This window comes from Vombatus ursinus, unplaced genomic scaffold, assembly GCF_900497805.2.
Source record: "Vombatus ursinus unplaced genomic scaffold, bare-nosed wombat genome assembly UNPS02014820.1, whole genome shotgun sequence".
In the NCBI taxonomy this organism is placed as follows: Eukaryota; Metazoa; Chordata; class Mammalia; order Diprotodontia; family Vombatidae; genus Vombatus; species Vombatus ursinus.
The window spans coordinates 25,661,065-25,683,872 of NW_020954598.1; the positions used below are offsets into that span (position 1 = coordinate 25,661,065).

Here is a 22,808-nt window from a genome sequence, read left to right on the forward strand (position 1 = left end):
GTGTGTGTGTGTGTGTGTGTGTGTGTGTGTGTGTGTGTGTGTGTGTGTGAGAGAGAGAGAGAGAGAGAGAGAGAGAGAGAGAGAGAGAGCTTCCATGTATGTATGTCTGGAGGGGGTGGTGTACTTAGTGTGGTATAGTAGAAACGGCATTGTTCTTGGAGTCCAGAAATGTAGATTCTAATCCTGGATGTGACACTCACCTGTATGAACTTGGACAAGTCATTTTATATCCCTAGCCTCAGTTTCCTCATTCACAAAATGAGATTATAATTATCTGCCCTAACTCCTCCACAGGGTTGTGGTAAGTAAAGTAATTCATCCATCTTAAAGCTATAGAAATGTGAGCTGTTGCTATTCAGAATAATAATAATTTGTCATTGTTTCCCCCATCATCTCCCTGCTGTCAGCCATGTGTCTGTGTGCTCTTGGCATATGTGACTGAGCTTCGGCCAGGGGAACCCTTGTATGATTGACATTTCCCCAGGGCAGCTGCTGCCCTAGTTCTCCCACTTACCATCCACCATCTCCTTCCCTGCCCCAAGCAGTGAAGGAAAGAAGGGAAGATGGTAATGGAGACAGAGAGAGAAAATTAGAAAAGCAAGAGACAGAGGAGGAGATAATAATAACTAATTTTGTATGGCACTTTGAAGTTTGCCAATTGCTTTATAGAGAGAGCTGTTGAGCTCAGAAATTCAGGAGCCGGGTGGAAGAACAGACAGCTAGGAGAGGAAAAGGCTGGAAGGGCTGGGGAGGGTAATGTGTCAGAGCCCCCATTTGGAGTGTCAGGGTTTCTATCCCCTTTCTGTAGGGAGTCCAGATGCTCGTCCAGATGCTCCAGCTCGGGGCAGCTCCCTGTCCAGCAACTCGTCAGTCAGTACCACATCCCTGGACACACTGTACAGTGGACCCAGCACTGTGGCGCCGGGACCCCCCACAGCTGCCTCAAGTCCCAGCCACACACCTCCTCCTATTCCTAGCCGAAGCAGCACTCGTGGTGCTGTGCCCAAACCCCCCACCTTGCAGAACCAGAGCACCACTGCAGAGCCCCCTGAGAGCACAGAGGGCCTTCCTGAGAAGGATGAGCATGAGGTGGCTGTAGCCCCAGCTCCAGCCCCAGCTCCAGCTCCTGATCTGGAGGCCCTTAGCACCCTGACCCTAGAGGAGCCAGAAAAGAAGGAAGAGGATCCTGCGGCCCCAGTGTCTGTGCCTTCAACAATTGGTGCAGAACTGATGGAGCTGGTCCGAAGAAATACCAGCCTGAGCCATGACTTGTGCCGTGTGGCCATCGGTGTTGTCGTCGGGCACATCCAGAGCTCAGTCCCAGCTGTTGCAGGTGTCATGGAGCAGATCCTCATCTCCCTGGTGGAGAGCAAGGTACAGGGTGGAGCGTTGTGAAAGAGCAGAGGTGGGTGATCCAATCAACTGGGATTTACTAGTCTCCCTCCTTTGTGCCCAGTCCAGAGGAAGAGGCAGAGAAGAATGAACAGACTTGGATTTGTCCCTTAGGAGCGCTAAGTTTGGGGGAGACAGAAGAGCAAGAGCAGGTCCAGGTCCTGCCCTCAAGGAGCTCCCGGTTTGGGCAAGACAAAAGAGCAGCAAACCAGAGCCCCACTGTCAAGGATTGGGGTTGGCGTCAGGGCCAAGAACAGAGGGTGGAGGGACCCTTCTATCCCCATCTTTTCAACAATGCACAGGCCAATTCTTGGCATTACCATACTCAGCTCAATTAGATAGTAGAATTAGTATTTTTTGAGGGTGGATCAGTGAGAGAAATAAGTCGGTTGATCAGGGGGTGGTCATAGTGAAGGATTTTTGCTGTTTTTATTCCTTCTTCTCCTGGGGTATAAGAGCTGCTGTTTTCTGTACCAGGAAGGGCTCTGGAGTCAAAGGTCAATTTTAAGGTCAAGTCTGGAGGTTGAGGCTATGGACCTCATGAATAGGAAGACATGGTTGAGAGTCCCTAGTCTGAGAGGAGAGATAGGAATGAAGCCAACAGAATTCAGTTTACATACGATAGTAGCAAAAGTTGAAAAAGAATGGTGGGGTGGGAGAGTGATTCTGGTCAATCCTAGAAGGCTATCTAGAGGAGAAGGCCTGTGTACCAAGGCTGTCAAGACTGAGGCAGTGGCTGGACCTGAAGGGGAGGAGCCAACTGAGACTTTATTTACTAATGTTCCTATGTCTGGGTCCTGGGGGACAGGATTTGAGCTCAGCCCTGCCCTCCGGCCAAGTGTGTCATGACCAGCATCGGCTAGAGGTGATTTTTGCAGATTTAGCAAGGCGGAAGGATGATGCCCAACAGCGCAGCTGGGCCCTCTATGAAGATGAGAATGTTATCTGCTGCTACCTGGAGGAGCTGCTTCGAATCCTGGTGGGCAGCCTGGGAGCGGAGATGGGAGGGATCCAGGGACTGCAAGGAGGGCCTACACACAGTCCTAGAAAGGTGTTTTTGTGCAATAGAGCCACTAAATCTCACATCTTTGAAGTCAAATACTTTCATGCTTCCTTCCCAGGATTCTGCATGAACATGAAAGTGTCATATTCCTTCTTTGATATGTAGTTTTCTTAGCAGTAAAATCTTGCCCTGGCAGCATCACAGTTAGTGGGTGGGGGTAGCATGGAAATAGGCAATTAAAAAAAAATTCAAATCAACGAGCATTTATTGTGTCTAGTATGTGCCAAGCATATGCTAGGCATTGGGGTTACAAAAAACGAAAATGATGGTCCCTGCCCTCAAGTACCTTCTATGTGTTGATTAGGGAGATACAATAGATGCACAGATAATATATACAAATTAAATATAAAATAATCAGTGGGGGGAGAGAGAGCATTAAAGTGGGGGAGGGGGGCTAGGGAAAGCCTCTTGCTGGCGGTGGCACCTGAACTGGGAGCTAGGGGTTCTAGGTGGCAGAGATGAAGAGGGAGAACATTCTGGGGAGAGGCACAGGGATAAGAGATGCAGTGTTGTCTGTGGGGACCAGAAAATAGCCACGTTTGGCTGGAATGTAAAGTAGGTGAGGGGGAGTAATGGGAAATTAGACAGGAAAGCTAGGTTGCAGCCAGACCAAGAATGGCTTTAAGTGACAGACGGAGGAGGTGGCGTTCTAGCATAGCGTATGATGTCAGTGAAATGTCTTGAGTATGCAAGTGATCTAATCAGACCTGTGTTCTAGGAAGATGATTTTGGCAGTTATGTGGTCAGAAAGGGGAGAAAAGGCTATCAAAGTAGTCTATGGGAGAAGTGATGTGGGCCTGAACTCAGCAATATTTAGTCATTTCCCCGTGTCTTTCATATGATTTTAGAGCTAGAAAGTACTTTAGAACTTAAAATATCCGAGGTGGGGGTGGAGTGGTGGTGGGGGGTGGAGTGCTGCATTTCAGCCAAGCTGGACTGCAAGCTAGCTGTTTGCTAAACTCTACATGCTGGCTTTCACCTCTGTGTATTTGCTTAAGGCATCCTCCATGCCTGGACTGTGTTCTGTCCACATCTCCACCTTTTCTACTCTTTCTCTCCTTCCAGAGACTAGCTCAGGTAAAGTCTTGGGCACCAAACCTCTCATCCCCCTCTGCTAAAGTGATCTCTCCCACAGATTTTCCTAGAGCAGTTCCTATCTCTGTCCCTCTGTTATTCTCTACCTTACGTTATACTTAATTGGATACATTTTGTAACCCATCAAAGAACATAAGTGCCATGGGCGCCAAGGGCTAGATGATTTTTATTTTGTGCCCCCAGTGTAGAGAGTACTTAATAGACACTTAATATATGTTTTTCAAATTAATTTGAATTCTGACTCCAAATCTTTTACTATGTTTGGGACCTTGTTCCCAATGATGGGTATGCAGAGACAAAAATGATGCAGATCCTGCCCCCAAGGAGCTGTGGGTCTGAGCAGAGACATATTAGTGCATGTATCTCTAGAGGGACAGGACTGGCCCCTCTGCCTGTAACCAGAGGGTTAGGCCTCCCTTCATTTATTACCACCTCTGTCTCCTCCATTGTGTTTTCCAGACAGATGCAGACCCAGAAGTTTGTCGGAAGATGTGCCAGAAGAATGAGTTTGAGCCAGTCCTCTCTCTGGTGGCCTATTATCAGATGGTATGGGCTGTGGGTTGAGCTGCACAGATCTGGGTACGGAGGAAAGGGAGAGTTTCCAGAGCCCTACTTCTGCTCTCCCCCAATCCCAGGATTCAGAGCAGGCTATCATGGGCAGGGTAGGGGATGGGGTGAGTGGATACTCATCAGGACTGACCATTTCTTCCATCCTCAGGAGCACCGGGTACCCCTCCGCCTGTTACTCCTGAAGTGTTTTGGGGCCATGTGTAGCCTCGATGCAGCTGTAATCTCTACACTGGTCACGTCCATCTTGCCAATGGAGCTGGCTCGGGACATGCAGACGGACACACAGGGTGAGGGCAAAGGGCTCTTTGACCCTTTTCCAGCCCTCAGGACTCCTTCTCCCACTCTTAATTGACAGGACTTTTCCTCTGCTCCCTCTTCCCCTTCCCAACCTCAGACCTGATTCTGAGAGACCTTCCCTGAGGACAGTCCAAGGCTTCCCACCACATCTCCCTCCTCCTCCGAGGTCAGCTTGGGCTCAAACTTAGCTAGAACATTTCACTTCTTCCTCCCCCAGACCACCAGAAGATGTGTTACTCGGCCTTGGTCCTGACCATGGTGTTCTCCATGGGGGAGCCGCTCCCTTATCACCATTATGGTAAGGCTGGGGAATGTGCACGAAAGGGACCAGTTGAAGGCTCTGAGCCTGATGGCGTCTGGGGGTGGGGAGTGTCCCTGGCTTACTCCCAGCAAGATTTTTCTTCCTGCTTCTGCTCCAGCCTCCACCCTTGCCTTCATGGTGCCTTGGAAAGTGTACTGGATTTGGAGGTTGAGGGTCTGAGTGTGAATCCTGGCCCTGCTGCTTATTCTCTACGACTTCAGACAAGCCATCTCATTTTTCTAGGCCTAGATTTCCTCATCTATAAAATAACAAGGTTAGACTGTATCAGAGGATCTTCACCTGGCTCTGTGTTATGGGCAGCTTGGGCAATGTCTGTCGAAGCGTAGGGACTCCTCAAAATCATGTTTTTAAATGCACAAAATAAAATACATAGGCTCATGAAGGAAGCCAATTGTATTGAAGTACAGTTATCAAAATATTTGTAAAAAGCAAGTTCACAGCCCCCTGGCAGGAAGATCCCTAGGACCCGTGGCACCTTGAATCCTGAGGTTCTTTGCCCTGTGTTTCTCCCCCAAGTCCCCTCCTCACACATCTATGGGTGGCCCTGCCCAGCCCATTCTCTCCATGCTCCCAACTTTCCCATGATAGGGGCTGAGCAATTTGCCCAGGGTCCTGCAATCTTTCCTGATCAATCACAAGGCTGTCTCTGTCCATCGTGCCATACACCTTTCTGTGCTGGGGATATAATTCAGTAATATAGCTAAAACATTTTTCAGAGTATCAAGTGCTATAGAAATACCGGGTAGCATGATGGTGATGATGACAATAATAGTCATAATAATAATGACTAACAGGGGCAGCTAGGTGGTGCACTGGATAGTGTCAGGAAGACCTGAGTTCAAATCCAGCCTCAGGCACTTCCTAGCTGTGTGACCCTGGACAAGTCACTTAACCTAAGCCTCAGTTTCTTTGTCTGTAAAATGGAGGTCATAATAGTATCTCTGTCACAGGGTTGTGGTAAGGATCAAATGAGAGAATAATTGTAAAACATTCAGCACAGTATCTGGCACTTAACAAATGCTATATAAATATTATTATTATATATAAGTTTTTATGTTATTCTATGCCATTATTATATGTAAGTTTTGCAGAGCACTTTACACCTCTCTTTTGATCATATTTGATCCTCACAACAACCCTATTATATCCTCATTTTACAGATGAGGAAACTGAGGCTGAGAGAAGTTAAGAAACTTGCTCATGGCTACATGGCTAGTGAGCATCTGAGGCAGGATCTTCCTGACTCCACGTCCATTGCTTTGCCCACTGCACCACCCATCTACCTGTATGATGTGTGTGAAGCAGCAGCAAGTGATGGGCCCAGTCTTGAAGTTGTGGGGGTCTTAGTTGAGACTTATCTCTGACCCTGCCAGTGATGTGATCTTGGGCAATTAATGAGGCCTCTCAGAGCCCCTGGTAACGCTTTTTTTTTTTGGGTGAGGCAATCGGGGTTAAGTGACTTGCCCAAGGTCACACAGCTAGTAAGTATAAGTGTCAAATGTCTGAGGTTGGATTTGAACTCAGCGCCTCCTGACTCCAAGGCTAGAGCTCTATCCACTGTGCCACCTAGCTGTCCCCCGTAATGCTTTTAACACTACAAGTTATAGACCAATTTCCAGTCTGCATTAGTGGAAGAAGGTGGCTCAGTGGATAGAGTTCTGGGCCTGGCGTCAGGAAGACCTGAGTTCAAATCCAGCCTCAAACTCTTCCCAGCTGTGTGACTTTGGGCAAGGCACTGAACTACTGTCTGCCTCAGTTACCTCATCTATAAAAGGAGGATAATAATAACACCTGCCTCCTAGAGTTGTGAGGATCAAATTGAATAACATGCAGATCGCTTTGTAAACCTTAAAATGCTATGTAAATGTGAGCTATGACCAGCTTATCCTGCCCCAGTTGTATGGAGACCTGGCTAAGACTGTGTCTCTATAATAATTGGGGATCTTAAGCTGATGCATTCCTGAGACACAGACTTGTTTTACAAAGAGCTTTCTTTACAACTCCACGCATTTGGTGTTACTCTGAGTTCCCAATGTTGATTAAACCCCAGGTCTGGCCTGGTAATGTGTAGGCTATTCTATTTTATGTCTCTAAGGAAATCATCAATATATTGTAGAAACTACTCTCAATTTTTTTTTCCCATAAATCAAACCTCTGGTGAAAAATATACCTTCCCCAAAGTCCTATCAGGAAGTGATAGGAAGAACCATATTGCAATCTAATGTCATACAGGGGCATAGAAGGTTTTTCCTTATGGATCATGGGCTGTAGGAGCTTTTATGGGATATAGGAGTGAAGGCCTTGTACCCAGGTTGAGGGAGTGTTTGTGAACCTGGGAAAGTGGGCCCATCAGGCAAGGCCACATCAACTCATGAAACCATGTGCCTGGATGGATGGCAGTGTGCTCTATAGAAATGGAGGAAAAAGGAGGTTTGGGTTTGGGGAGAAGTGGGGAAGATTGAGTCAAGTTTGGAATACACTGAGATTTAGATGCCAGTGTGATATATCTAGCAGGCAAATGTAGATTTGGGACTGGAATTCTGGAGAGTGGGTATTAGGGCTGGATCCATGGATTTGGGGGTCATCTGTGTAGAGGTGATAATCAGACATATGGGAGTGGATAAGATCACCAAGAGGGACTGTAGAAAGAATAGAAAAGGCCTTAGGGACAGTCATACTTAGAAATTCAGGAGTGGAGAACAGTAAACTAGCAAAAGATATTGAGAAAAGGCCAGTTAAACAAGATAAGAATCAGAAAAATAGAGCAATGGCATGGGAGGTGAAAGTACTGAGTAAGAAGGATGAATAAATAATAATAATGATAAGGACTGAGTAAGTAAGCACTGAATGCTGCTAAAAGGTCAAGAGGGATGAAGAGAGAAAAAAAAAAAAAACAAAGCCATCAGATGTAGCAGTTAAGACCCTATCAATCAGTTCATTCTTGGTCCTGGAGAGTAGGTCATGAAACAGAAGTTTGCTTCTCTCTTTGAAGAGAGATGAGAGACGTCAGGGGTGTAAGATGGCATATGATATCTGGGTCAAATTGTTGGTCAGTTTTGTTTCATTATTTTTCTTTGTAACATTATTTTCTTGTAACAAGAAAGGATTTGATATGGGGATGGATCATATCAGGAAATGAGTAAGATGCAAAAACCAAAAAGCATTGAAAAAAGAAACAAAAACAAAAAAAGAGGTCATCGGGGACCTTTACAACAGTGGTCTTGTTATTGTGGTGAGGTCAGAAGCCAGATTGCAAGCTGTGTTGAGGAGTAAGAGGGAGGGTAGTAGAAGGAGATGTATCTAAAGACTGGGAGAGAGACATTGTGATGGATTTAAAGATCTGAGAGGGGAAATTATCATTTCAGGTAGACTTCCAGATAAGATGGAAGGAAAAAGGCTCAAGGGCACAGTGGAAGGAGTTAGCTTAGATAAAGAAGACCAACTAATCCTCTGAAATAAGGAGAAGATGGGGAAGACAGATTTTGAAGTATGGAGGATGGGAAAGTTCTCATTGGGGGGGTCCTCAATCTCAGTAAAATATATGAAGTCATCTGATGGAGAAGTGTGGTGGTAGAGTTGGAAAAAAAGCAAGAAACATTTAGAATAATCTTTTGTGGGAATATGATAGAAGTAGTCAATCAGAGATGGATAAATGATTTTTCATGCACTGGTGAGGGGTTGCATTCAAATGAAAGGAATTTGTAGTGAAGCTGTTCATGTTATTTGATATGGTTTCCAGCAAAGTTCAGTTGCTTGGGAGTAAGAACTAATGATAACTTTTATAGTGCTTTAAATTTACAAAGTGATTTAAGTGTATTTGATCCTCAGAGTAACCATGTAATGAAGGTGCTATTATTATCCCCATTTTATAGTTGAAGAAACTGAGGAAAATAGAGGTTAAGTGACTTGTCCAGGATTGTCACAGCTAGCAAGTACTTAAGATGGAATTTGAACACAGGTGTTCCTGACCCCAAAACCAGCACTTTATCCACTGGATCATTGAGCTGCCTTTTTTTTTCTGTATTTTTTAAAAGTTCATGTAACAGGGATTATTTGTTCTCTAAATGTTTGCTAGAATTCACTTATAAATTCATTGGGACCTGAAGTTTCACCTCCCTTCCCCCTGCCCCACAGCGAGAGTTAATTTATGACTTTGTTAAGTTTTTTTCCTGGAGGTTTGGTTGTTTATTTTGTTTGTTTCTTGTTTTGTTAGCTTTAGTTACATTTTTTGTGGGTTTGCTCATTTCAGTTAGATTATCAGTTTTGTTATCTGGCACAATAGTTCTGGGCAATTTTAAAAGATTTCCTGTTCATTTGTGAATTCCTACTTTTCGTTTTTTTTTTTTTGTTAATTTTTTTGTTGGTCAGCTTAGCTAGTAATGTATCAGTTTGTTAGTCTTTTGTCCTGTTAGTTGGCACAGTATCTCTCTCAAGGTGATTCAGAGAAGCTACTTTGTCTTGACCACGCCCAGCGTCCTCTTGTCAGAAGTTGCGTGTTAAGTATATTAGAGAATAGTGAAATATTGAGCCATTGTCCTTATGAATCCTCCCCTAACTTAGTGTCCCCTGGACCTTACATGGCGGGGTTACTTCTGGTCATGACCAAATCTCACCATGTCATTCTGCTACTCAGTAAATGCCAATGACTCCCTATTGCCTTTAGGATCCAGCTCCATTGTTCAACTTTTAAAACCCTTCATAACTTTGCCCTCTAGCTGTATTATGTGTCACTACACTTTACTCACTCAGCAGTTCAGCCAAACTGTCCTCCTTGGCATTCCTCACACATGATACATGCCCCATCTCCATCTCCACTGTCTGTCCCCTATTTCTAGAGTGCACTCTATCCTTGCTCCAGCCTCTTAGGAGTCCTGTTTCCTTTGAAACTCAAGTCAAGCACCATCTTCTACAAGTGCCTCCCTCCTCCTCTCAAACTCCTTGTATTTATTTTTATGTATGTAACATAGGTGATTTTGGGTGTGATGGCTAGGAGATACTTGTTACCTTCCTTTCCTCACACCATCTTTGTTGCTGGCAATTTAATCAGCCACACCCTGTTAAAATAATTTGCTCATTTGTTTAGCCTGGGAGCAATCTAAAGATCTCTCAGGTCCGTGTTTTCCCCTCCTGATCCCCTCCTCTGCAGTTTATGAAATACAATTTCAATAGCTCAGAGTCCCCAGTTAGGCAAATTCCTAATATTTAGGCATAGATTTCTCTCTGCCTTAATTTGAATTTATGTTTATTTCTATCCGACCCCTGGCCTTTTTGTGGTTGTGGCAAAAATTCAGGTTGCCAGAAACATTGAGAGTAAAATCAGTCAGTAAACATTAAGTACCTACTATGTGCCCTGCATTGTACTAAGCACAGTGGGGATACAAAGAAAGTGAAAAAACAGTCTTTGCTGGGGAGAGTATGTTACAGTGTTTATTAAAAAAACAAACAAACCAAAAAAAATCCCAAGTACCGGGAAGTTGGAGAAAGAATAGACCTTTTCTTGGGACTTCCCTCAGTCCTTGAAGAGGTTCAGGTACAACTGATAGTTTCAGCCTGAGACACCTGGAAGTGCCGGTGACCCTTCCTGATCTCTGTTGCAGCTCAGCCCACTTTTTCTTTCTCCTTTTACCAATAGCTTCTATGATGCAGATTCTTTCTGGCTCAACTCTTGATGTCTCCTTTCTTCCTCTGAGTCTGTTTCTTTCATGCTGTGTGTGTTTCTTTAAGAACTCCAGTTGTGACTCAAATCCTCCTGCTGGCTCCAATGTTTTGGTAGTCCCAAGGCTAGGGCTGATTTTTGTGGCCAAGATGACACACACACTTCTGTACAAAGCCATCCATGCATCCTCCTCATCTCAAGTAGCTGTGGACTGGGTATAAACTAGATCTGGACCCAGTCTTTGGGCTTTTCCTAGTCTGAGACAGGTAGGGATGAAGACACACATGGATGGACAGACACATACAGGACACACGTATGTGCAGGGCAGGAAGGATACACAGATGTGTATGTTGTTGCCATTTTGCCAGGAAGGTTGAGACTCGTGGTGGTTGAGTGGCTTGACCAATATTAAACAGCTGTTGGTTGCTGGAGCTAGAATTCATATCCAGGTCCTCTGTCTGAGCACCCCTTTCTATTATACCCTTCTGCTTTCCACTTATTAATGCTAGCTAAATATTAACAGTGATTGATAGACTTAGGGCCATAACACGTTCAACGACTTGAAAACCTCAGAAGAGGGATTAGATTTGTTCTGCCTGGGCTCACAAGAAATAAATAGGAATGGTGGGCTGAGCTTACAGAGGCAGATTTTGACTTGATGTGAAGAAAACTCCCTAACAAGGCGAACTGACTGAAAATGCGATAAGCTGCCTTAGCAGAGAGTGAGCTTTCCGTCATTAGAGATTATCAAGCAGAAGCTGGACGACCATTTGTTGGGGATATTATAGAAGGGATTTCTGCTCAGGTACAGGTTGGACCAGATGTGGCCTCTGAGCTCCCTTTAAGCCCTGAGAGCCTGTCTTTTTACAAATGGACAGGGAGGTATTTCAATTAGGAACAGTTCAGGAGTCGATATTTGGGGTGCTGGAGCAGGGGAGACCTTAACTGTCAGACACTGCAGCCCCCGGGCATTCCTGAAGCCCTTAGTTGGTTTGCTCAGCCAAAGTGGATCGAGTAGATGCCCAGGCATCGAGTGTGGGGCCCAGGCAGAGGACTGGGACCACGTGTGACTTTCTGCCGTTCCCCTCCATGCAGAGCACCTCAGTGCCCATTTTGTTCAGTTCCTTTTGGATGTTGTTGAGGATGGTCTGCCCTCAGATACTACTGACCAGCTGCCTGACCTCTTTGTCAATCTACTTCTGGCCTTCAATCTGCACATTCCAGGTGAGAGAAATCTCTTTCACCTCCAGGGGTTTAGAAACCTCTCATCTCAGGAGTGAAAGATAGCCCTCCCTCTCCTCAGGGAGCCCCGACATGAGGGCCCTATCCACTCAATGAGGGCCTGATCAAGTTGGGGAAATAGTCCTTGAGAGGGAGGAGGGAGTCATGACCTCCCATCATCCCAGATCCCTCACAGCCAGTCTCTCTGAGTCTGTTTTTCTTCAGACCCAGAAAACAACGTCATCATGACCACTGTCAGCAAACGTTCAAATGTCAAGATCTTCACAGAGAAGCTGTTGTTGCTGCTGAACAGAGGGGGTAAGGTGGAGAGAAGGGCCTGGAAGCATCTTGGGAGGAGGAGCTGGGGAAGTTCTGGAGGGAAATACCTTTTCTCTGCCCTTGCCCCCTTTTCCTCCAGGGCTCATGGGGTGCTGGGGGAAGAAAGAGGGGGAAAGTGTCTGGAAGGGAAGGAAGGCCCCAGGTAGTGCTGTGGGGTGGGGAGGAGGAAGCCCTTTAGATGGTGACAAGGGCCTGGAAAATGAGGAATATAGTGCTCAGATAGGACTTTGTCCTACCTCTACTCCCATCCCCATCTCCAGATGACCCAGTACGCATCTTTAAGCACCAGCCACAGCCCTCTCACTCAGTCCTCAAGTTCCTGCAGGACGTGTTTGCATCCCGGGAGACTGCTTCCATCTTTTATCACACTGACATGATGGCCTTGATTGACATCACTGTGCGGCATATCTCAGACCTGTCACCTGGAGACAAGGTGGGCCAGTGGTTGCCCAACTCCTGCCTGTGAGGTGTTTTACACCCCCCCCACACACACGGGGGGTGGGCAGTGTATTGGGAATCAGGTGTACTTTAAGACCAGCCTGCACCCATTGCTTTAGGAGGGTAAGTTTGTTGCCCCCAAATCTATCATAATTTTTGTTTCAAAGCCAGGCGATAGCTTTAGAACTCATCCATACTTTGAAGGCTATCACTGGTTTGGGGCTTGTGCAGTTAGATTGTCTGTGGTTTCAAGGTCCTTACTTGTGGTGGGGAGGGGAGGGTTCTCTCCCATTCCCGGCCATCCCACACCTATCACCTCCTGCCGCACAGACAGACACTCAGACTCAGACGAATGATGCGATTCTCTGGCTTGGCTTCCGTCCCCAGCTGCGTATGCAGTACCTGACTCTGATGCACGGCCTCATCCGCTCCACCTCCTACCTGCAGCACGGCCACCGGCTGCCAGACCTGCGCGCCACCCTGAGGCGCATCCTGTCCGAAGAAGAGGGTGGACTGCAGAGCCATACTGACCAGACTATCGTCCGCCACATGTGCGAGGAATTCCCAGCTCTCCTCTGCCCATCCAGCAGCTAACCCTTGGCCCCCTACCTGCCTCTACCTCTGCTCTCGGCCATCTTCCCTAACCCCAGGCCCCAGACTCCTACCCCTCAACATCCACTCTATGACCTGGAGACTTCTGGGTGAGGGGGCTTGATGCCCTCACCCTAGGCCTTGGGGGCCCAGAACGTTTTGCACAGAGTTGCGGGATAGGGGGCATGAAGCTGAGCCGGTCTCAACCACCCCCATTCACCCCCCCCCCCCCAAAGCAAAAAAAGCACTAGGAACATTGGGAAGGGCTAAGGCTCTGGGTGTTCTTTGGTACAGGGGAGGAAGGGGGAAGCCAAGAACAAACAACAGAATAGTGGAAATACTGTGGGGTTGGGGAAGGTTCTGGGTGTTCCTTGGTGGGGTGAGGGACTGATGCTCCCCCAAGGCCTCTGTCTTTCCTTTCTCTCTTCCCACTACTGCTTATTACCTAACCCTGCCCACACTGTTCTTCTGGCCTGACAGAGAACATACTTGCCAAGCCCTGGCCTGACCTTATTGAGGCTGCCTCACTTATTCCCTGCCTATTCTTCTCACTTGCCTTCTTGCCTTAGCTTTGCCCCCCAGCCTTCAGGGCCCACCTGTCCTCCCACTCTCTCCCAGTGCCCCTTGGGATTGGGATCTAACCCCAAGTTGGGAAGGAGGCTAAGGAAGGGAGCCAACAGGCCCTCTTGTGGGCTGGGAGCCTTTGCCCCCTGGCACTCAGGGGTCCACTGTAGCCCTGCTCCACTCTGGGATGGTCTGACCAGCATCAGGTTTTGTTTTCTCTGTAAAAAATGTATGAATGTTCAAAGGGACGTGTATTTTCTTAACTGCTTATAGCACAGCCAGATGGGAAAATAGATGAATAAATCACTTACAAGCATCCCCAGGTTGTGGGACCTTCCTGCCTGGTCTGCATCTGGGGAGGGAGGAAAAGGGACTCCCACCAGGACTGGGGACTGGGAAGCACAAAATCAGAGAATTTATAGTAGAAAGAAACCTATATATTAGAACTAATTTATTCCAAAAGGCTCATTTTATAAATGGGGAAATTGAGACTTACAGAAGAGAAGGGACTTTCCCAAAGTCACTCAGCAAGGAGTAAAGCTAAGAGTGGAATCCAGGTCTGACTAAATCATATGCTCTTTCTTTGCACTCCCTTTGAAAGTCAGGGGGCTGATGCAGTCCTTATGAGTCAGGAGAGATGTTCAGAGGCCCTAATAATTGTTCCTTGTGTCTGTAACAATGACCTGAGCCTTAGGGAGCCTGTTTATCCCCCCTTCACCCTTCCTGCCACTTCCTATTGTGGGAGTGTGGAGGAACAGGGTCAGCCTTGGACACCCTCATTCAGCCTGAGGGAGAGAGCTCTGGAGAGATTGTTTTCTATGATCCTAGGGTCTACCCTTTCTCCCTTTCCCTACTTGAGACAGGGGTGGGAAGCAGGTTTATCACTCAATCCCATTTTCCTTTTCTCATATCTTCTTTCTATCCAGCCCCTCCCCTTTCTGGCCTTTGGTACTGATTTCCTAACCCTGTGAGGTAATGTGTGGGGTGGGGGTGGGGGTTGGAATGTCTCACAAGTATAAGAGAGGTAGGTTTCTCTTTCCATAAACTGCCCAACTCCAATCTACCCCTCACATCGAGGCTGATGTCTTAACCATTGGAGGTCAGGGTGGGGAGGTGCTTTACTGGGAGACCAAGTTTATCTGCTTATAGCTTGTCTGTCCTCATCCTCAGTGCACCAATAAAGGTGGGAGCTAAAATAGAATTTTAGAACTGAGTGGGACCTTAGAGATATAGTCCAAGCTTTTTTTTTTAATAATAGAGGAAGAAACTCATATAATGGATATGACTTGTCCAGTTACCTAGGTAATAGTAAACAGATCCAAAATTCAAACCCAGGTCATCTGACTCCAAACTCAAGTTTTTTTCCACTAGTCTAGATTATTTCTCTGTGGGTGGTATGGTGATGGGAAGTAATGTTTGGAGTAGCAGGTTCCCTTTGTAGCAACCCCTCTGCCTTTCCTAAAGGTGTGTGTGGAGCCAGCTCATCTCTCTCTTGTGTGCCCTAAAGGCAGGGGCCAGGGGTGAGTTGAGTCAGGAACATGCTACTTCCTTGCCTGTCTGCCTAAGCTTCTTGTCTGCAGAGCAAGATTCTGAAGGGGGCTCAGTTTCCTGAGCTGCCAACAGAAGCCCACATGACTAGGCATGTACTCATATCATCTATCTTGAGCTCTCCATTTATTGTCTATTTGACGTTAGGCAAGTGGCTGTTTGCTGTACCTCAGTTTCCTCATCTGTAAAATGAGGGGGTTGGACATGGAGGGTGCTTTGGGACAGGCAACCCTCTAGGGCACAACACAAGACACGATGAAGGATACTTTTCATAACTTTTACCAGGACACATCTCTTTTCCTGCTTTAAATTTACAAAATTTGTATTGATATCTTTTACAACACCAACAACTTCATTTCTGAATATATCCAGGAAGTCATTCCTTGTAAAAAAGAAAATTGGAGGTGAAAAAAAGCAGTTCAGCAGAACTAACCAACATATCAATGGAGACTGGCAATATGTGCAGTGTGCCACCCATAGTCCCCTTCCAAAGAAAGGAAGGAGATAAGTTCACATATCTGTAATGCCAGAAAAGCTCTTTTATCATGGCCCTGATAAGGCAAGTACCATGTGGTAGGCAGGAACACACAACCTATTAAAGCAATGTTTACTAAGCACTTAACTGTGTACAAAGCCTAGTGCTCAGTGCTAGAAGGTGAAACCATAAACAGAAGAAACAATGCCCCTGCCCATAGAGAGCTTACCTTCTACAGAGCAGGGCCCAGGGGATAAGGAGGAGGGGAATATGATGTGCAGATAGATCACTGTGATACTGGATTGAGAGTGATGAGAGCAAAGGAGACAGAGGTAGAAAAAAAGGCCCTAAGGGAATCCGAGGAAGGGGAGAGAACATCCAGCTGGAGAGGATGGGGATGCTTCATGGAGGAAGCAGAAATTGAGCTGAGCCTTAAAGGAAGAGAGATTTTAAAAATCACCAGATGAAGGAGTGCTTTTCAGGTATGGAGGCTGATGTGCACAAAGGCAGGAGAAGCCAGGACAAGATTGGAGAACACCATCATAAGACACAACTGAACAGCAACAACAACAACAAATCATCCATTTTTGTTGGAGTAGATTGAATTGAAAGGAGCAGTATCTGAGAGTATGACACTGTGTTTGAGGAGATCCTTTCGAAGGAAGGCAGGCAGGAGGAGCTCAGGGAATGACCACTGGTCTAGTTAGGTGGCTGTCTATGGTCTCTGAAAGGGAAGAATATGAAATAGGTTTAGAAAGTCAAGTTGGAGCTAGGCTGTGGAGAGCCTTGAATGCTAGGCTAAGAAGTCTGGTTTTTATTCTAGAAGCAGTAGGGAGCCAAGGATGTGCAAATGCTTTGTCCTGAGTCTACTTGTACTAGATGACTTCTAAAAGTCCCTTTTAGCAATAAAATATGTATTAGTCTATGGCTTAGCATTCAAGCTTTCCACAACTACATGACAACTCCATTGTGGAGGTAGGGAGGAAGGCTTTACTATTTAACGGCACATATACATGGAGCCTATGTCTAAATTCTGGGGTTTCTTATCTTAACTTCCACTGGCACTGGCAAGTTGAGTTCCCTAGAGGGTGGCTAGCTACATTTCTACTTCAGAGGCATAAAGGTAACTAGAAGGAGTTGTGAAGTTTTCTCTTAATACCATTGGCTTGAGCCTCCGTGGTGTGTGTTCTCCTCAATATTAATTACCAATCAGAGTTAGTCTAACCCTGGCCCAGGAATTAGTGCTTCACTATCAATTTAACCAATTAACATCAATTAGCTTTTACAGATAGATATTTACTGAAAGAGTATAGCAAGAATAGAAGTACAAAACATCCTTTTGAACTGGGGTCACACTCTCTCCTATACCATTTTAGTCCCTGGGAAGAGTGGGCTCAAACTTAAAGTGCTTTCTATAAAGTATTTGTCTCACCAAGTTCTTAGCCAATGGATGAAGTCACCCAAGAAGACAGCACCAGAGCTGTTAGTTGAGTCTGACTCATGTAGGTGACCTCATAATGTACTTGCTGCCAGAAAACTCTGATATGGATTCCAGTTCTTGGAGCTCTAGTGGCATACTCTTTGGATCTCTTGAAGCTCACAAAGTCATATTCCTTCACCTAAGAATAGGAAGGAATTGGCCCAAAAGAGACAGAAGAATGAACAGGCTGATACATTCATGGGCATCAGTTTGGAAGATAAAGGCCTGAGGACTTTCTTCCCACCTCAAGGGTTATAGTATTTTGTCCTCCTCCCTTGAACACAGGAAACTGAGAGACACCACTGTCCTCATTGCAGTAGCTAGGTGGCACAGTGGATAGAGCATTGGGCTTGAGATCACCTTCAGGAGTTCATGGAAGATTCATCTTCATGAGTTCAAATCCAACCTCAGATGCTCATTAGCTGTGTGACTCTAGGCAGGTCACTTAACCCTGTTTGCCTCAGTTTCCTCTATAAAATGAGCTAGAGAAGGAAATGGCAAACTACTTCATTATCTTTGCAAAAAAACAAAAACAAAAACAAAAACCAAACCCAAATGGGGTCACAAAGCATTGGACATGACTGTCCAACAACAACAACATGCAGGTCTGCATTTTAAGAAGATTGCATTAGGGGCAGCTAGGTGGTGTAGTGGCTAAGCACCAGGCCTGGAGTCAGGAGAACCTGAGTTCAAATCCAACCTCAGACCAGACACTTGACACTTACTAGCTGTGTGACCCTGGGCACGTCACTTAACCCCAATTGTCTCACCCCCCCAGAAAAAAGAAGAAGAAGAAGAAGATTGCTTTGACAGGTAAGAGGAGGATGGACTAGACTGGGGAGAGATTTGTGGCAGGGAGATCAACCAGCAGACTCTAGAGATAATCCAGGCATATAGGTGATTAGGGCTTTTACCAAGATGGTAGCAGTGTCATAGGAAAGAAGAGGGGCCTATATGAGAAAGGACCATATAAAGATAGGACTTGGCAACAGATTGCCAACTTGGCAATGGTGAGAGAATGAGAAGTTGAGGATGACACTTAGGTTTCAAGTTTGATTGGGGGGGTGTTCTCAGTTGTAATAGTGAATCTTAGAAGGGGGAGAGTTCTGAGGAAAGACAATGAGTTCAGTTTTGGACATGTTGAGTTTAAGGTGTCTTTGAGGTATCTAGTTTGAGATGTCTAATAAAATTTCTTGTTCCAAATACATTCTTTCCAATATTTGAAAACAGCTGTCTTGTTCATTCCACAGATATGAAAGAGACTTTGGAGACATCTGTCCCCAGGTCCCTCATTTTACAGATGGTATGGGGATTAGGGAATAAGCATTGCCTAGTACTGCCAAGCACTGTGCTAAGAACTTTTACAAATATCATCTCATTTGATCTTCACAAGAACCCTGTGAGATAAATGCTATTATTATCCCCATTTTACAGTTGGAGAAACTGAGGCAGAGGTTAAATGATTTGGCCAGAGTCACAGAGCTGGTGAGTGACTGAGGTCAGTTTTAAACTTAGGTCTTCCTGATTCCAAGCCCAGTGCTGGAATCACTAGAGTCAACAGCTGCCCTCTCTTGAGGACTGATGAGAAAACTGAGGCCAAGGTTGGGAAAGAGACTGTCCAAAGTCACACGGACAGTATGTAGTGGAATCAGAATTTGAATCTATGTCCTTTGACTTCAGATCCAGTATTCTTTCCATTATTCCACACTCCTCCTTGGATGGTAACTACATCCATCATTGGTCATTACAATTACACAGACTGTTAAGCTTTCTTTTAGTGTAAATTTTAGTTAACACTTTATTTTAGTGTTATTTTCATTTACATTGTTGTAATTCTTCTATCTATTGTTCTCCTGTTTCTGTTTACTTCACTTTGAGTATAAGATCCTTGAGTACAAGAAGTGTTTTTCATTTTGTCTTTGTCAACATCTAGAAGAGTTCCTGGAACACAGGAAGTGTTCCACAAATGCTTATTGAACTGCACTTTGTTATAAAAGTCATCTGCTAGATTGTGACCTTGATGATAGTCAGCCTGTAGGATGCTGGCTCTTGTGTGTGTCCTGGAATCTGGACAGCTTCACCTTAGCTTGTTTATATTTTGTGTTATCCCCTTCCTTCATAAGCCTCCGGCTTCTGTGACTAGGTGGCAAGTCTGCTTCTCAACAGCAGAGGGAGTCAAAGCCCTATGCATTTGGAGATGGGTCAGACTTCTGTGTATATGTGGTAGGAGAAGAGCTTGAAAATTGAGCATTTGGGACCTTGGAGGAAGTAAGAGCAGTGCATACCAGGAAGGGGGGGAGGAGCCAAAGATACGAGTTTGGAGAGGAGGACCTTGTGGCTATTCCCACAGAAGGGTTAGGTGCTGCCTCTGTCTGTTGGAGAGCAAGGCTGTGGGTCAGAATTGTGTGTGTAGAGAAGGGGCAGAATTGTGCATGTTGGGGAACCAACAAACATTTATTAAGCTCTTTCAAGGGCCAGAGTGATGTTGCCTTAAAGTGAGGGTGGGGAGGTTAAGGAGTTGGAGTTGTTTGTTGGAAGAGGGACAGACAGTTCAGGAGCCAGAGTAATGAATGCTTAGAGGGGAATTGGAGGTGGGGCTGGAGCCATGGGGGAAGGTTTGGAAGACTGAGGCTGTGTGCATTAAGGAGAGGGGATTCAGAACATTACATGATAAGTACATCAGAGATACTTATCTTTACACGAAAAGTACATCAAGTCTCAAGGGACTATGGGGGTGATTAGGGCTTCCAGAGGGAGTGAGAATTTAAGTTTGACATTACTACCACTACCACTGCTACTGCTCCTGCTGTTGTACTACAATAAAAAAAAAATTATTATGCATATATATATATACTATGTGGCAAGCACTGTGCTGGGTGCTTGGGATACAAGATAAAAAAAATGAAACAAACTCTATTCTCAAGGAACTTACATTGTATACTGGAAGACAACACAACATGTACATATATGTAAGTATATACAGAATAAACATCTCCAGATAAATGCAAAATAAACACAAAGTAGTTAAAGAGGGAGGGCACTAGAAGTTAGGGGTGGGGCTCAGGAAAGGTTTGGGGTAGAAGGTGATGCTTAAGTGGATTCTTGAAGGAAATGAGGGATTCTTTACAACTCTGACTACTACGGAGGCAGTGTGGTTTAATGGAGAGAGAGCTAGCCTCAGATACAAGGAATCCTGGGTTTAAAAGCTGTCTCTGACACCTACTGGATATATGGCTGTCCTCAAGTCATTTAACCTCTCAGTTCCCCCAGACAGATCTCTACGACTATAAATTTCAGAATAGGGAATGATCTGCTTCAATAGAGGAAATATTCTACAAAGATGAAATCTCTGGTAAAGCCATAGTTCCCATTTGTTTAACACCTCATAATTTACAAAGCCCCGTCCTTAAAACAATTCTGTGAGGAGGTAGTGTAGACATTATCCCTCATTAAACTCAGGAGGAAATTGAGATTCAGAAAGATTTGTCTAGTTCCGCACAGTTAGTAAGAACGTAATTTGAACCCAGGTCCTTGTGAATCAAAATTCATATCCCCCCCGCAATACATTAGGAAAAGGAAGAATCCGACCTGTGTCGACAATAGGACCTCAATACACTTTAACAGAGACCGAGAACCTTCACGGAGTCCTTTTCTTTCCCACCCACAGCAAGCGCAACCACTAAACTGGGCTTCGGAAGGGGTCCCAGAGAGTAGCCAACGCCCATTGGGAATACTAGTCCAGGCTCTTTATCCCCGCCCATACCTTCCCCAACCCGGGAGGTGGATGTAGGAACACGAGCGAAGCCTCTGATTGGCTGGCGATGATGTCATAGGTACCCCTGCCTAGACAGCCTAGAGCCCTGTGGGGAGGGGAGCCAAGGCTTTAGGATTCCAGGATCGCATCCCTAGGATCCTGGATCAGGATTACCCATTACCTCCTCCACCCTTTCCCTACGTGCGGACTTCTGGCCCCACCCTCCCAGCCCTTGGGTCTTGCCTTTCCCCGCCCAATATCTACATACTAAATTGCTGCTGAAGGATTTAGCGGGCCCAGGGCTAGCGGAAGTCTAAACCACCTGGCCATCGCCTTCTTCCCCCTAAGTCCAGAAGACAAAGAGGAGAGCGCCTCTGGGGGGCGGGGTCTCTCATTGTGCTAATGAAACAATGTATTTCTGATTGGAACTTTGGATATCGACCTTCTCTTCTATTTGCGCCTCCGCTCATTAGCCTACTGGGTACGGATGGTGCCAAGAGCAGCCGCGATTTGGGAGGAGTGGGACTGTACCATTAACCATCACCAATGGGATTAGGGAGCAGAGGGTTATGATAATGTCTTCTGTCTCTTAAAGAGTTAAATGAGAGGGCTCAGATCACTGGGTTCTTGGAGCAGCCTCTTTCTGGACAACCCTACCAGGCCAGTGTATCCCAAATGTTATTTACCCAGCCTGCCACTGGGCGGCCGCTGGCTTCTCAGTTGCTTTAGAGCTCCTGTAGAAATCGCAGGCTTCACTCCTAACCCTCCACGCCCAACCCGAGCTTAACTAGGAAGAATGGGGTGTGGGGAAGCATATCATCGCATGGTCTCCGGCAGACTCAGCGAATGTTAGGTTGGCAGTTCCAAAGAGTACGGTCCAAACTGTTGCTGGCTTAATTCAGTGCCCAAGACCGCGCCCCAGAGATGCCCCGTCCTACATCGACTGAGGAAGTGGTCCAGATCCCAGAGTTTCGTCCTTCCCTCGGACTATACCCTTCAAAGTCGTTAGAGCTTTTGTGGTTACTTATCTTACATTTCCATGCATTTGGGGGTTGGGGACACATGAGGAGTTTGTAGAGGGTAATGGAAGTAGAGAGGGCAGAGGTTTCTTTCTCCTTTTTGTCTCTATTTGGAGTCTTTCCCTCCAGGATAGAATTTGTCCCTCTGCAATTCACACTTTCCCCTTCATTTCTGAAAGGGGTCTTTCCCACCCTGAACTAAAGGAGAAAACCCTTGTCCTTATTCTCATTGCCCTTCCGACATTCCCAAGGGAAACTCCCCAAAAGGCACACAAGCTATGCTCCCCTACCACGCTCCAACTTTAGGTGCAGGAGACCGGACGCTACAGGCACTGAAGGCTGAGCTGGAGGGTTCTGGGCACTAACCCTTTAGTGCCTCTAGGACTCCCGGTAAGGTAAAGAAGGGAAGAGAACTAAATGAGCAGGAGTAAAGTTCGCCAGGGCTGGGGGTGGGGAACTGAAGCAGCGTAAGTTGGAAGTAATGGAAGGAGGTGGGTGACACAGAGAACGGAAGAAGGCGGGTCGCGAGGGACTCAAACCAAACGGGTCCATTCAGCACCATAGCCAGCGCCAATGCCCTCAAGAAAGATGGCGACAGAAGCATCAGGTGCACAGGCTGCCATGCGCAGCGGGCCGTACCACCGGGCGTCGGGGATCGGGGCGGGGGCGGAGCGGACCATCAGGGCTACCGGGAGCCATGTTGGAGCTGCGGGAGGCGGCGGCAGCGGCGGGGATGCTGTGGCGGGGGCAGCCGGGGCCAGGGCAGTGGGCTCGGGCTGCATTGGCGGCGGAGTAGATGGTGCCCGAGGGGCGGCGGGGGCGGGGGCGTGGAGCGACAGGGTGGGGGTCAGGGGACTGGGGTGGGGGCCCGGGCGGCGGCGGCGGGGGGGGCGGCGGCGGCTGGGGGGGCCCGGGCGGTGGGGTGGGCCCGGAGCAAGGGAGAGGGACGGGGGCAGCAGAGGCTAGGCCGGGGGGCGGGGGGCC

The 22,808-nt window shown here is 46.6% G+C and overlaps 1 protein-coding gene across 3 annotated transcripts in view; it reads left to right on the forward strand.

Moving 5' to 3' along the window:
* The window catches only part of NCKIPSD (NCK interacting protein with SH3 domain), a 29,674-nt gene extending 15,804 nt beyond the window's left edge, over positions 1-13,870 (forward strand). Inside the window, exons 5-13 of one of the 3 annotated variants that reach the window (XM_027837198.1) lie at positions 809-1,374; positions 2,201-2,371; positions 4,010-4,096; positions 4,269-4,407; positions 4,635-4,715; positions 11,491-11,619; positions 11,842-11,934; positions 12,216-12,388; positions 12,724-13,870. In XM_027837198.1, the coding sequence (XP_027692999.1) occupies positions 809-1,374; positions 2,201-2,371; positions 4,010-4,096; positions 4,269-4,407; positions 4,635-4,715; positions 11,491-11,619; positions 11,842-11,934; positions 12,216-12,388; positions 12,724-12,987 (1,703 nt within the window). In that variant the 3' untranslated portion in view covers positions 12,988-13,870. The remainder of the gene's footprint in view (positions 1-808; positions 1,375-2,200; positions 2,372-4,009; positions 4,097-4,268; positions 4,408-4,634; positions 4,716-11,490; positions 11,620-11,841; positions 11,935-12,215; positions 12,389-12,723) is intronic. The other 2 variants (XM_027837199.1, XM_027837200.1) reach the window with 2 other exon arrangements.
* The last annotated feature ends 8,938 nt before the right edge of the window (positions 13,871-22,808 follow it).